Genomic DNA, 15,434 nt, shown 5'->3' with positions numbered 1-15,434 from the left:
TGCTCAATAACTATTTGTTAAATGAGTGAATAAGTAACATAGCAAGTAATTTTTATCAACCACATAACGTTCCAGGATTTATACCACATACTCTGTAAATAATCCACATTCAGCTCTGGGTACTGTATCTGACACTTACTAAGTTCTCCATAAATATGAGTTATTACTTATACTACTTATTTCATTCCATCCTCACCACAAGTCATTAGGGTATTTACTATTATCAGTATTTTTCAGATGAGGAAAACTTAGGCTCAGAGAAGTTACGTAATTTGTCCAAGGCAGAGAATACAAAGTATCAGACACTGAGCCTGGGTCTTCTTGATTCAGAGTCCCAGCTCTGAATCACCAGGCTCCACTGCTCCCGTCTTCTCTCGTGTGAGTCGAGTCCAAGTGCCCAGCCACTCCCTTCTCCTCCCTCACGAGACCTCAGAGACCATTTCCTCAGGAAACCTCATGGGAACCAACAAAGTACAAGCCAAAGAGACTATTTACAAGGAAACTTGGGTTCAAATGCCCCCCGAGTTCACTCATCTATACCCTGGACACCTCATTTTTTCCTCTACTGTCAACTAGCAAACCTGTTAGGCAGTGAGAAGCACAATCCTTTGCACCCTCTAGTGCTCCCAGAATCGCTGCTGCCACCAACCCGAGTGTTAGCAGGAATTACTAGCCCCGCAGTCACGATGCAGGCTCTAACCGGGTTAGGAGGCACATGAGCTGGCGGACCTCCTCCCGCATGGCCGCAGAGCCTCGGCGAAGATTGTAATCAAAGAGCTCCCGAATCAGGCCCTGGGAGACGAGGATGTGCCTCAGGGCTGGATTGGTGGCCAGGGCCCGGAGTAGTGTGATACAATGTTCCGTGACAGCCGAGGCGCAGCCATAGCACTTGGTGGAGGACGTGTGGCCACAGCCCAGCACAGATAAGGCGCGGTACTGGCTGGCAGTGAAGGTGGGCTGCACAGAGGTCCGGGACGATTTGGTGGCTGCTTCCCTCTGTTGCAGGTCATATTCCAACAACTCTTTGCGTGAAGCAAAGACTTTCTAAGAACAAAAAAAAAAAAAAAACAAAAGAGAAAGAAATTAGCAATTAAAATAAGAGGGAAGAGAAAGTTAACTGGAAAATTAGCTTTGGTTTTGAAAAAACACTATACGTGCATTATCTAATTTAACCTTCTGGATAACCCTACCAGTTAGATACTTTCTCCTCATTTTACAGAGGAGGAAACTGAAGTTTAGAGGGGTTAGCTTGACCAGGCTAAGTGGCAGACTCAGGACTCCGTCTCCAATCGCAGGCACACGCCCTGAACTCCCACGGCACTGCCGCGTAAAGAGCAAACACCCAGGTCACGGACGTGGCACGTGTGGTAAAGACGGCAATTTTCAGTGACGGGGAAAGTGGCTGCTCCCTTGTCTGCAGCCAGCATCCCACCCCATGGAAACCAGGTCCGTAACGGTCCATCCGCCACACGGCCCACCTGGTTGAAGGTAGGTGGTGTGCCCTCTCCTATTTGCAAACATGGCATGTCAGAAGAAGAGGAAACAGAATCTCGGGACTCGATTTTTGAAAACCCGTAACCCCTCTACTAAAAGATAGGTTGTATTTAAGGGCCAAGAAAACAGATCTATAATAGTGTCCATTATTCCCAGTTTTCTGAAATGAACTCAGCTCTCTGCCAAGCCCCAGAAACCGTCGTGGGAGAGCAGCTGTGTGGTGCAGCCACTCAGGCTCTGCCTTTCCAGCTGGACCAGGCAAGGGCAACCAAAAGAGCTGAACCGCTGGACGAGAGCAACCTGACTGTTCTGAAAACAATACTGATAACACTGGACAAAACACTCTAAGGCTGCTCCCATTTCTCTACCTGGATGATTTTGGAGAGTTCATCAAAAGAGTTCTTGCAATCTCCACAGTACTCCTGAGCCAACTGCAGAATGTAACGATTCACGCTGGCTGAAGTGGAACTGATGCCCCCAGCTGTTCCCGAGTCATCCTGCAACCCAACAGGTAAGCTGTCAGCTTTCCACCATGATGCTCTCACCCAGCAAAGAGTCTTCTGTTAGGATCCAAAGCCCTCTCCACATGCCCCTGCTAGCTTGGGATTACCTGGGGCTTTTCAGGAGCTGCCTCATTCACTTTGCAGAGCAGGTTCTCCAGCTGTGGCCGATGTCCCATCAGCTGATGATACACTCGATCAGCTTTGTCCAGAAGTGTGTTGATGTTGGAAACAGCCTAGACAGGAAAAGACAGCAATGCATGTTCAGGCTTTTCAGCACAATGATTTTCCCTGAGTAATCCCAACGGCTTAACCGCGTACTGAAACAGTTCCTACAAGACAGCCTCTGTGTTTCAGACGTTATTTCTATTCCTCACAATAATCCTCCATGGTGGGCGTATTATCTTTAATAATATACAATGTACATATATAACACGACATACATATATACAATGCTGGGAGAAGAAATTTATGCTGGGTCACACAGTATTAAAAAGCACAGCTAGAGCTGAACTTTTGTACTTCTGACTCCAAAGGTAAATGTTCTTCTGCTTTCCCATGCTACTGCTAGTAGCTGTCCCAATAGGTCCCCCTTTTCACTGTCCTCTAATATCCAGTCCCACTACATCCTGCTGGTTGAGAACTAGCCCCTAGACAAGCTAACACTGGGGGAAGGCCCACAGCTGCACATGAAGCAGTCGGTGGACAAACGCAGGGCAAATCGTCTAACTCCTTTCTGCCTTTCCAAATCCAAAGTTATCTGCCCCTTGAGACACTCTAGTTTCATTACTAACCAACACTTCTCCGAAATCCTATGCAAACTATGTGTTCCAATATACCCTATGCCATTACTTGCTCCCACCCAAAAGCCAGGCCCTGAAACTCTTCTGAGTTGGAAGACTTGGGCTTGCAGGAAAAGCACACCACCCTACACCAGCTCTGCCCAAAGCTCAGATCAAGGCCACTGCCCTGAGTCGAGCATGAATCTGGCCTCACCTTCTTCCGGTCTTCTTCATTCTCAATGGGATCCACTGCACAGCAAGGCTTGGCATAGAGCATGAAGTCAAAGCGAGCATATTTACAGAAGCCACAGGCATTGCAGAGGAAGGGATCTTTTTCATCATAGTTGATGGACCTGAAGAACCAAAGTGTTTGGGTCAGGGGGCAGCAGAGGTTTGGTGGAGCAGGGGTGACTCTATGAGGAGATGGTGTGTGCCACATCTATACACTGAAACCACTGCAGGGACTATTGGAGGGACAATAACAAATAGGTAAGGATGACTTAAGCCACCAGAGAACCAGGAAGAAAGACTCAGACCTCAACTTAGGGACCTCCCCTGCCCCTACCCCACAGGACGGGCAAACACACACACACACCACTCTTCCCCTCCCTCCCTGTCTCTCTCCATCCACGGGCTCCAGACTCTATATAGACATAATCCTCTAATTATTGTAAGGGCATCAGACACTGAAATTGTCCACACTGAGACTCTTATGGAAAAATACAAGGATGTGGCCCTGGCCTGGGTGCCAACCTCTCGCTTACCTGCATTTGTGACACTGGTAGACATTCTCTCCACAGTTGCCACAGACCCCTGGGTTGGCAGGGACTGAGGCACTGCAGCGAGGGCACTGCAGGGTCTCTGTGGAGGCCTGGTAGTTTTCATAGAAGTCTGCAAACTCAATCATCAGATTGGAGGCCACAATGGGCAAAGGCAGATCAATCTTTACCTCCGTCTGCCCAGGGGTCAGCTGAACCTTCTTGGCTTTGTGCCAGCGAGCCGGCCTAGGAGAGATGGTGTCAGATAGAGGGGCCTGGACCTGAGAGCCTCTCATTTAACCCCCAGTGAAGATGGTCTGATGAGACGAAGAGAAAAACTGTCCTATGTACTTTTCTAAGGCAATGAAGTGGTTACTCTAAGAAAAGGACATCTGGCAAATAATAGCAATCTAATTAAAAAATTTTTTTCCACTACCATCTCTCTATAAAAAAGGATAGAACATACAAGTGCTTTAAGATGTTATATATAACATTTGAGATTCCAGAAAAACAACAGAAGTACTTATCAAGGGAAGACATTATTCCGAAAGCATGCCACTCTGAAGCCTGTAATCCCAAGAGGTACCATGAGGATGACTGTCATAAGTTCCCATCACAACTACCTTGTAAGCAGAAAGCTCAGGTTGCTTTAGAGAGGCAGAGGGACACACCAGGATCTGGACCAAGTGCCAAGTAGAGTCAGAAAGAGAAAAGGACTGTAATAATTTAGGGGTAATTATATTAATACAATTAGAACAAATATTTATTTTGTACATAGTTAGTATGTGCTAGGCTCTGTTCTCAGCACTTTACATGTACTAACTCATTTAATCCTTAAAGTGGACCTGGAAATGGACTTATCTTCATTTTACAGTTAAGGAAACTGAGGCTGAGTAACTTCTCCAAGGTCAGAGAGAGAGGCAGGTAGTAGAGCTGGGATGTGAACCCACAGTCTTATTGCAGAGTCTGAGTGCTTTACCAGCAGCTGTGCTGACTCTACACAACAGAAAATCAAATCTACCTCCCCTAGAAAGGAATGGGTTATCCCAGTGAGCAGCGTCTACGTGCAGGTCACCAATGTTAACTCTGCCTTTCAAAGGAAGAGGAGAAAACTTCCTTCAGGCAGAGCTCCTGGGGGCCATTTGTTGATGTGGTACACTCTAGCTTTATTCTGCCTCTTAGAATAATAGCGATACTTCCATTCTACGTGCTGACAGCACACTGCAAGTCTTAATATTCAAGCAGCATCTACCGATGTTCTTTGTCCAATAGCAATGCCTGACACTTCAACAACAGAGACTTGTCTAAAAGTCAACACTATCACTCATGCTAGTGCCTTCTGTGGCCCATATACGACATGCCCCACCTCAGACACTGGGATACATGAGCTAAAAGATCCAACATCAGCAGACACAGAGGGAAGGCACCATGCAAAAATGGAAGGACTGTGTACTAAAGAAGCTTCCTGAGAAAACACTTCCTGCTCTGTGAGCAAGAGAATAGCTGTCTTAATCCAAGAAATGACAAGTACTTCCCAATATAGAAGAATCTATATAAAAGTAGAACTGCTCTAGTTAACATGGGTTTGAGAAGCCTGGAGACCCCTCACTCAGCTTCCCCTCCCTAGGCAAGCTGTTGAAGAGCTTCCAGACCTCTAGGACTCCACTGGACAAAACTTTGAAATAATCTTTGTCAGCATCCTTAGGAACTGGGGTGTTTCACTTTTGTCCCTCAGTCACGACAGAAGTAGGTAAGAGGACATACTAGGCCTCTAGGGATGTGCTGCTTTACCCGATTCCAGAAATCAAAGCCAACAATTGGTTTTGAGCCTTAGAAACCTGTTGCCCCTCTCCAAGCCTGAAAAGCCCATACTTGTTTTTCAACTCCACGATGGCCTGCACAGTTCGGTTGTTGTAATAGAGGTTGATAGTCCGCACCATCTTGGTCCGTTTCAGGTCCCCAATTTTCACCGTCACTTTGCTGATGGTGTGGCTGCCAATGAGCTTCACAACCTGCTGGGTGGTGGTGTACCGCGTGTCCACTTTAATGGAAGACAGCTTGATATACTAAATACAAAAGTATACACAAAACACTGTATTAGTTCAAGTCTAACAGCTCACCCTGTTTTCTTCAAAATTCATCAACATAACCCACTCTTCATCCACAGGTGAAGTTTTTATTTACGGGAACAAGCATAGCAGGTAAGGATTCATACCACTGGTGACCTACCATTAGGAAAGGAACTCCTATGTGATAATAATCAATCTCTGAAAACAAGAACCCACTGGCCCTATAAGCATCAGGATTGTCCATATTAAGGATATCACTTACACAAAATGGCACTTCTGGATTATTACACACCAGGCAGGGATCACTCTCCAGGTAATAGCCATCAAACTCCACCAAGCCAGACAAGGTGCTAAGGAAGAAACCAGTCTCAGCATAAGGAAATTTTCATCTTAGAAAGTACTGTGCTTCACAAAGAAGCATGGAAAAGCCACGGCTCAACATTCCCCAAAGGGAGCCCGACCCTAGTGAGAACACAGAGAATGTGAGGACTCCCCACAGGGTGTAGAAGTCACAGGAAGGAAATTTCAACTATTAACCTTAGATGTCTCCTATTTCTGAGCTCCCCTGAGGTCAGCGAAATCCTAAAAAGTTACATTAAAATTTGACTCAAAGAAGAATCATAATTAAATTTACTAAAAATCGTTGAATTGTACACTTAAAATAGGTGAATTCTGTGGTATGTAAATCATATCTGAATGAAGTCTGGAGAGAAAAAAAGAACAGTCACTATTAAGCCAGGGAAATAATAAATTGTCAATTTAACCAATGCTCTTTCAAAAGTTGTTTTTTTTTTTAATGCAGCCGTTTTCTGTAAACTTGTCCTATCTGATTTAGACTTAGACCCTTGAAACTAGAGACCTTCCTAAATTCCTGCTTACCAAATCCTCATTCAGCAATTACATGTTGAGTACTTTCTATGTGCAAGACCCCAGCTCTGAGGGAGGGATCCAAAGACGAACTAGATGGGAGCTTATCAATTCCTATGTCAGAGCCAATCAGTGTGGAAACAGCAACTGGGCTTCAGAAAGGAAGAAAGCAGAACAAAGCTCACTTGTAAATGTTGGAGTTGGGATGGTTTGTAAGAATATGGTTTTGAGTCCGCAGAATCTCCACAGCCTTCTGTGAATATTCCTTCAACTGAAACAGAAGTCAATAAAGGACCATAGTTAAAGCCCAAGAGAAAGTCTTACTGGAAAAGACTTTTGTCTTCTGCTTTCCAACTGATACTGCCCTAGAAATACCAGACTTCTCAGTCTCCATTCCTGTCATACAAAGCTGGGACTAATTCCTAATCGTCTAAAAGATTCCATCTCCTTTAGAAGTTCCCACGATCTTAGTGACAGTCCACTTTTTCACGCCTTGTGGAGGAAGACAGCTTTTACTCTTATGGAGAAGCCACGATATGGTTATCTAATTTAGAAACCAAAATTACATAATTTAGAAATTATGTAATCAGGGCTGCCAGCAAAACCAGAAGAGTTGCATTTTCTCCCCCACTTGATTTACTTCTATTGGCTAAGCCAAATTCAGATTTTACTCGTTTGCTAGTGTATATTACCTATGTGGTATACATATTGCGAGTGCTTAATACATATTTAAGGGATTTCATATATGCACCCCCTATGTGGGTTGGTCATAATGTGCTTAACTTAAAAGAAAAAAGGTTAAATATGGCAAGTTAGCCTCTCTGACCATAAATCAATTACTGTTACCTTCTTCTCCGTTTGTGGGGTTTTCAAGGAGAAATATCCTAGTAGGTCCACAAACTGGGCAGCCTTACGACCATAGGCTGGGAGTTCTGGCCATATGGACCACATCAGATCTAGCAGGAGCTCCTGTTGAGATTTGCTCGAGTTTCTGTAGACAAATGACAGTTCATATTACAGCAGGCAGCAGAAAACTCTGCGGTTCCTTTATTTATCAACAAGGCCCAGGTTCTGTTTTTGTAGATGTATCTATTTCCCACAACTCTGGGTTCAGTTTGAATGGTTTTGTTGCTCTTCTGACAGTCAATGCTAACAGATGTGCACAGTCCTCTCCTGTCTTCAGGAGGCAGTCTATTCCCATCGCCCAACATTACTTAATGGTGGAAACTGAGCTTTGTTACTCGAAGAGTCAAGACTGGCCATTTTACAAACTTCTAAACATAGCCTTCTTAGTCAAAAACAGATTATCTCCTGCTTATGACATCAGTTTAACAGCTAAAAAGCAGATAACTTGAAGAAATCTGTAATAGTTAAGAGAATTCAGGCTGGTGTAAATAATGACACTGTAGCCATGAGCATGTAACATAAAACCAAGATAGAACTATATCATCCATTCTGGTCCTAGACCCACGCAGACTACCAAAACTAAGCCCCGGATCCTACCTGTAGATATGCAGCGTCAGGCAGTGGGCTTGCCAGCGCACCGAGGAAGAATTGGACTCTAACAGAAAGCAACGCAGAAACTGGACCAAGGTCTCCTTATCTGCAAATTTGTTCAGCTGGTTCACCAGAGCTGTGCACAGTTGGTCCTCCTGGCTGCCTGAGCTCTCACCTGTAAGATCAGGGTAGGACTGAGGGCTGAAGAGTTAGGAAGAAGTGGTCCAGGGTCCTACAGCCAGTGCTACCAGATGGAGAGGGATGGGATTCTGTCCATGTCTAAAAGTTTCAACTAAATAGTTATAATTTGAAAATAACTTTCAGTTATTTACTGGGGGACAAAAGGTCAGCCCCAAATGACATATAATAATGCCACAGAAAAAGCACAAAAGCACAGGACGAAGAGCCCATACAAGTCTGGCACTGAACACAGTTACACTGGAGAAGGAATTTCCTTTCAGAGGTTTGCTATCAAAAGGTCAACATTACTACAGAGCTGCACAGACATCTGAGTAATTGAGAGAACGTGAGCCACCTCCATTGCTCTCCACCCCTGATCACCTGTCTCAGGCTTCCGAGGACCATGTAAAGCACTGGAGCAGAAAGGCTTCTGCCTTTCTGATGGTAAGCCGTCAGCTGAAAAATAGCTTCATTTGTAGAGCATTTAACAGTTTACAAGGCACATTTATAAGCATCATTTTGTTTAATGCTGACAACCTCTCCACAGAGCAGGTGTGAGAATTTCACAGAAAAAGAACCTTGGCCTATTAAAAATGTTCAGTGCTCTTTGACTTTTCCTGTTACTGACAGGTGGTATGGGAAGTCACACTGTTTAAGGTGTCACCTTTAACGTAACTGAAATTGAGACCAACAGTAGACACCAGAGGGCACTTGGGTTTTGGGTCCCCTGTAAATCAAGAAATGACCTTTCAGAAGAAGAGAATAAACCATGTGCTCCAAGAGCGATTAGAATAATCACCCTGGTCACCACACAAGAGGGTAACTCTTACCCTCTCTCTCCTTTTCCTTTTCTTCTTTCTTGCTCTTCTTAGTGGACGACTTGGACTGTGTCGTGGCTTGTCCAGAACTGGTGGCCACAGGGGCTGAGGAGGAGGAAGCACTAGAGGACCCTGCCGAGGCTACCAGAGCAGCGAGCACTTTGCTGCCACACAGAGCACAGGAGAGCAATTGCAGCAGCACTGGAGACACCCCCTCGTCCACCAGGAAACTGACTTGGAGGAGGAAGTACAGGACAGCTGTAGGCAGAGGAGATGGTGGCTCAGCTCTGAGACGACTACAACCAGACTTACAGGCAAGAAGAGGAGCAACTTCTCTGTACAATTGGGACAGCCCTATTCCCACCAGCTTCCTTGTCCAAGTCCCGTCTGCTGGATGTGCCTAGAATTTATACCCTCTGTAGAAACACCTGACAAGTATCATAACTACATAGTAACTGGCTCCCAGCCCCCACTTCTTTGAACAAGATGATTCTATAGATTTCGTAGACTCCTCTTTAGCTTTACTACCACAATCTGAGGTCATAGCACCTCCAATTTTGTCTACTGGCCCTTATCACTCTTTTTTCACTTGGCTTCTCTCCTTGGCAGAGTTCCGTCTATATGTCTTGCTCATGGCTGTATCTCTAGTATCCAGTTTATTGCTTGGGATATAGAAGGCCTCAAGGAATAGTTCTTGAAGGCATGAATTGGGTGAATGAATGAAGGAGCTTGCTTACAGTCGTCCTTGATGCAGAATTTCTGCCAGTTGATGGTTCGCTGGGCAGCGATCTCTGCACAGGCTTTCAGGTGCTCCATCTGAAATGGAAACCGATGGCCAGAAATGAGTAATCCCGCCAAGCAGCCCACACAGCACCACACCTGCTGCCTTGCAAACTGAACACAGCCCTCTGTGCAAGCTTGATCCAGTACCCTGGTGAACCCGGGACCAAGGCCCACACACTATAGCTGTCACTGAGCCTCCTACGTTCAACTCCCCACCAAACAAAGGTGTTTTGTTTTCAGGGATCCTTCAGAGCACTCGATAATGCAGCAGCAAAGGTAGGCCATGACTGGGGAAACTACAATCCAGTTTACTTTTTTCTGCTAAAAGCACAATAGTAAGAACACTACATTAGGAGTCTTTAATACCAAAGATGTTCTTTCTAGATGCTCCCATGCAATACATTCAATTTACTCCCCAAATTCCAAACAATTTATCTTAAGTCAGTAATACATTTTTATACATCAACCTCCATCATTTCTTTAGCATTCAAGGACAAAAATCAGAGGTGCACAAATTTCAGGTTGATCCATGACATGAGCAAATGACACTCTAAGAAGCTCAAGCCACCCCTCCTCACAATGGAGGAGCCACTGCCAGGTGGGGGCGGAAGTGGTGAGGGGCAACCCTAGACCCCGAAGCCAACTACACCTGGTCCAGCACACAGTCAGGTATTATGGATTTACCTTGATCTCAACCCTGGCCACGACATTCTCTACATATTTAAAAGCCCTACTGCTTCATCCTATTACCTACTCGCTGAACCTCATCACATGCCCTCCCTGCCCTACCATTTCCCCCTCCTCATACCAGGCTGATGAGTGTGTCATATTGCAAGGCAGAGCCAGAGCTGGCTGTAACCACACTTGCACGGAGGAATATCCCTTGCTCCTCCAGCAGCTTCTTGATCCCACGCACATGGGAATCCAGGGTGTGCAAATCCCGGAGTTGACGGTATTTCTCCTTTGATCCACAGATGAAGAGCAGAAGTTTGCGGACTTGACGGCGCACAAACGGAGTTTGCTGGATCATCAGGTACTGGAGGGGAGAAATAACACAGAGTCAACAACTCTGGGACTGCCCCTATACCAGCCACGGCTCCCTGAGTTTTCATGAACTGTTATTAAAAACTGGTGAGAAACACAAAGTAATCTATTTCCTCACGGCCAAGCCAGCCTCTGGTGAACTTTAGTATTCCGTACAGGCACCAGGAGAAGGAAAGAAGTCAAAGAGAGAAACACAGCAATATTCCTGCTTCCCTTCCCAGAGTACTTAGGAATCTACAGGGAAGCTGGCCTCCACTCTGGCCCACCTAGAGTGAAAGTGTAAAGAAAACTACACTCAGAAATCTTTCTTTCAGGTAAAAGAGGTTGGGCTATTATGTCTATACAACTTGAAGTGGTCATTTGGGGTTTGCTAACAGATTCTTCCCAGAGCTCTTGCTGTGCCGGTTAAGCTATTGTCTTTTGGCTCCAAACCCACCCCACCATACCCTGCTCTGTGACGTCCAGAGTTATGCTAACTGCATTGCTTCTTTGCTAGCTGGCTCCCTCTTATGTTCTGCCAATAGGGAGCACTAGAGGGACACTGGAACGCAGAAGGAAAAGAAGGGACTTGCTCCTTCCTGTTTGCCTGCTATCCTAGTGACAGCCCTGAAGGGGAACCTGGGCAGTCTCCACCATTTCTTTAGTATTCAAGGACAAACCAACTACAGTTGGTTCTAATCATCAGCTTCTTTCAGTCCTTCCAGAATCAACCACATCACATCCCCTCAGACTCCTGAGGTACCAGCAGCGGCAGCCCCCTCCTCAGAGAGCCAAGTCCCAGAGCCACCGGGCCCCTGCTCTTCAGACAAGGGCTACTGGTGGCTGCTTCTTGCAGTTACTCTCTGTGTTACTTCAACATTCCCTTTTTATCTTTTTGGTTCTTCAATGGCAATTTAACTAATTCTCTATATTAAAATCTTGGTTAATTTAACTAGTATACTTTCTGCTTTCCAGATATAGTCTGAATTATTAACCTTGACCATTATCACCATATGTGGGAAAAGTTCAATGTATAGAATCAGAAACTACAGTGGATGGTTTGCTTCAATACACACCTTCCACGGTTTCACCATACAGTGTACTCCAGAGGGGAAAGACCGAAATGGGTGGGAGGGACTCTGCTGGGGGAAATGCTGCATGAGGGTGAGGAAGAAAGGGGGCCACAAAGGCAGTCACAGCTGCTGTGTCCTCTCCTTGACTGGCACGCTGCTTGGGACCTTCACTTACCTCTGAGAGAAAGTAAAACCAGGAATGATCAAAGACAGGAGGTGGGATTCGAGAATTGGTGTCAGCGATCTTTTTGATTTGGTATGGAAGCCTCAGTACCATCTCTGTTAGAAGCTGAGTATAAGCCTCAAATACATCAGCAGCATGACCCTGGGAGAAGAACATTTTTGTGAGAACCTATGATTGACAGTCTTCCACGACCACAATTAGGAAAAAGGCTGGCTTATTGCTCACTAGGCATAGCTTATGTTGGAGTTGGTAAATAGTGCCTTTCAAAGCTGGAGCCATCACTGACTGACAGTTTAGTTTACAAACCCAGCAAGGCGCTAGGCTCCTGGGGGCAACATGCAAATGTTACAGTGGAGACAGATCTCACTGCTCTTAAAAGTTCTAATGTTTCACTCCGTGGTTTTTGATACTGGATTGACTATACTCTGTTTACACAAAAATTAGAGTTAGAATGAGAAAAAAACTGAAGAAACAGTAGTGGGGAAAGATTTCTGATCTTCTATGAGAGCTGTATTCCATTCTCTAGAACCTAACTTTCCATGGGAACAAGAAATACTTAAATAAACCAAGAGGGAGAGGATCACTACACTCAGTAGAGACTCTGGGTTCATATCATACAAAGAGGCAGGAGACTGAGAGGTTTGAGGACAGTGGAAACAACAGCTATCCTACAAGCTGTGTGTCCCAAGGGAAGAGTCTGCAAGAGTTCGGGGGCATAACTGGTCTCATATATTTAATCACCAGTTATTTACCGGTTCTACACCAAGCACTGGGGGTGTATACAGGAATAAAATATGGTCTTTGATTATAGTTTGGAGAGGAAGACTCCACATATGCACACAAAGTGCTCTGGAAACCCAGGGAAAGGCTATCTCCATTAGATGTGTGCTGGGGAAGGTTTCCCAAAGATCCAATGCTAGAGCTGGGTCTTGAGGAAGGACTAGGAATTAGCTAGATGGGGGAAGGAAGGGATGCAGAGGAAGAGGAAAGAATTTCAGAAGGAGAGCATGTACAAAGGCAACAGGCCACATGGGGAAATGCACAGATGAGTAGGACTGTATGCAGGCGTTTTGTAGGTGATAAAAGCTAGAGAGTTAAATAGATAGCTGGATCCACAAATAACTTTTTTGGCCTACAAGTTATGGGAAACCACCAAAGGGCTATAAAAAAGAGAGGAACATGATCAGAGTCACATTTTATGCCTGTTATATTCCTATACTATTCAAAGCAGTTCTCAGCACACAGGAAGAAGCACAGCTAGGCCAACCCATCTTGCTCCACCACATGGACTCAGATGGAATAGAAGTGGTAATACTGAACATCTATTGAGCACTGGCATGTACTAGGCACTGTGCTTTACAAACAGGATCTCATCCAATGCTCATAACAACCCTACAAAGCAGGTACTCTGTGAATCCTTATTTCCCAGGTGTGGAAACCGAGACTTACTGAGGTTAGATAAAACTTCTCCAAACTTCATGGCTGCTAAGTGGGAACACTTGTTCCCAGGAACTTTGTTCCCAGACTCACCTGATCAGAAAGCCCACCTTAACTAGCGTGTTAGAAGGCTTCCTATGACAGCAAGGGGTAGTACGTGACATACACATGAGAACATGAGCCACTACTGACAACACTTCCTTGTGCTTGCTCATCTTTTTCTCAGGAGCTTAATGTGCAAGGACACGAATGTCTGATTTCATTCAATTCCTCAGGTTGACAAAGTGGCAGGAATCAGAATCCCAGAAGAAGGTTAGGAGAAATGGTTATGTATTAAAACACACTGAGAGTAAAACCCACCAAGGAATGCGGGCTCCCTCCTGCAGCTCCTTGCCCTCATCTGCTTCAGCTCTACTCACTGCAAGTGAAGAGGAGAGTGCTCTGGAAGAAGGACCAGAGCAGTTCTTTGCCCGGGGAGAGACCTCACCTTCACATACTGGCGGAGGAAGAAGGGGCTCATGTCGGGTGGGGATGAAGTAGTATGTGGTTTCAGCAACTGGCTGGTAGCCACAGGCTCCTCATCATTCTGTTGGCTCTTCCAGTACTCCAGCAGGGACTTGAGCACGTGCAGGCAGTAGTCCACAGCCCCGGAGCTCAACAGGGCTGCTGCTGTGGCACTGGAGATGAGGGAAGATGACTGGGAGGGAGAAAAAACAGGGAGAATGGTTTATCAATCCAACTAGGTTTTGGGGGTAGGAAACACACAATAGTCTTAGAATTAGCTGTTATGGAAGCCAGCTAGTCAGTCCCTTGAGCTACAAGTTTCCCAACTAGCTCAAACATTTCCCCAAGTCTTTTAAACAACCACTGTCACCAGAAAACAAAGAAACACCAGTTCTCCACTCTAATCTCTCTACACACATGTGCCAGAGGCCAAGGTGGCAAGGATTAGATAACCTTTCCACCTGGAGGGGACGGGTTTTCTCTTCTTCCTTGGGCAACTAGAAAAGCAGCCCATGTCAAGAAGGAGAAGACTTGCCACTATAGGCACTTCTTAGCAACCCCATCCTCCTGGTAGGGGCTCTTCCCACAGAACTAGCTTCCAAAGGAGATGGGGTGAGTGATCACATGAATAAAAAAGTAGGAGAAAAGCTACTGTAAATAAAACCATTAGGAGAGCCTTGCAAATCCCAGCAAACCTCACAGCTCATAAGCTCATTAAGATTGGATGCAGTTCAGCCTCCTTCCTACCTTCTCTGCTTTGTGTTAATCTCCTTTCCACCACGCATACACTGCTTTCTCTCTGCTTTATTACCATACCTTATAGCAACATACAGTAGGTGAATCCTCTTAGCCACTCTGCACCTTGCAGAATAGACTCTGCTTTTCAATAATGGAACTTCCAAACCCTTTAACCCCTTCATTGGAGGGATTGTTGGCAAAGAGCAGGGCTTGGAAGGGATTCTGAAAAAGGTGGAGGCTCTACTCTTGAAGAAGTGACAGCTTAGACTCTTACTCCTCTTGGGCGACAATGGCCTTATTCTAACAGAGGGCTATCACCTCTGCCCTCGGCCTTAGCACCAACCAGACAATCCTCTCACCTTTCCCCAAACCCATAAGCCCAAAGCAAAAATACCTCGCAAATGGAAGACTTGGATCCAGATTTGGTCCGGGACATGAAGACACTCAGGAGTCTCATGACCACCAGGTGGACTTCATTCAGGGCACTGCGCTCATTCTTCCTGGAGACGTCCTGCAGGCAGAAGCAGAGCCCAGAAGCCCACACTGACTTGAAGCTTGAGGCATCTGAACAAGATTCCCTCACGCCTATCAATGCTATAATGTTCCCCAGATGGAATGAGAGACAGAACAAGCTCCAATGTATCCATGGTCTACACCTGGATCACCAAGAGCCTAATACCCTTAGGAAGCCACATTAAGATACAAACAATTAGCTTAACATTTTCAC

The 15,434-nt window shown here is 45.5% G+C and overlaps 1 protein-coding gene across 8 annotated transcripts in view; it reads right to left on the bottom strand.

Moving 5' to 3' along the window:
* Positions 1-15,434, bottom strand: part of UBR4 (ubiquitin protein ligase E3 component n-recognin 4) — a 134,403-nt gene that overhangs the window by 39,412 nt on the left and 79,557 nt on the right. For all 8 annotated transcript variants that reach the window (XM_087446698.1, XM_087446699.1, XM_087446697.1 and 5 more), the window contains 16 exons: positions 15,102-15,218; positions 13,953-14,162; positions 12,020-12,169; positions 10,557-10,784; positions 9,703-9,781; positions 8,978-9,223; positions 7,974-8,142; positions 7,317-7,461; positions 6,656-6,741; positions 5,866-5,953; positions 5,407-5,600; positions 3,541-3,780; positions 2,991-3,129; positions 2,105-2,230; positions 1,863-1,991; positions 701-1,044 (listed from right to left, as the gene is read on the bottom strand). In XM_087446698.1, the coding sequence (XP_087302824.1) occupies positions 701-1,044; positions 1,863-1,991; positions 2,105-2,230; positions 2,991-3,129; positions 3,541-3,780; positions 5,407-5,600; positions 5,866-5,953; positions 6,656-6,741; positions 7,317-7,461; positions 7,974-8,142; positions 8,978-9,223; positions 9,703-9,781; positions 10,557-10,784; positions 12,020-12,169; positions 13,953-14,162; positions 15,102-15,218 (2,690 nt within the window). The remainder of the gene's footprint in view (positions 1-700; positions 1,045-1,862; positions 1,992-2,104; positions 2,231-2,990; positions 3,130-3,540; positions 3,781-5,406; positions 5,601-5,865; positions 5,954-6,655; positions 6,742-7,316; positions 7,462-7,973; positions 8,143-8,977; positions 9,224-9,702; positions 9,782-10,556; positions 10,785-12,019; positions 12,170-13,952; positions 14,163-15,101; positions 15,219-15,434) is intronic.

Source organism: Ceratotherium simum, chromosome 22 (genome assembly GCF_057802395.1).
Source record: "Ceratotherium simum simum isolate JZ-2026a chromosome 22, ASM5780239v1, whole genome shotgun sequence".
In the NCBI taxonomy this organism is placed as follows: Eukaryota; Metazoa; Chordata; class Mammalia; order Perissodactyla; family Rhinocerotidae; genus Ceratotherium; species Ceratotherium simum.
The sequence above is the reverse complement of the archived record's forward strand: the minus strand, read 5'-3'. Positions and strand labels throughout refer to the sequence as shown.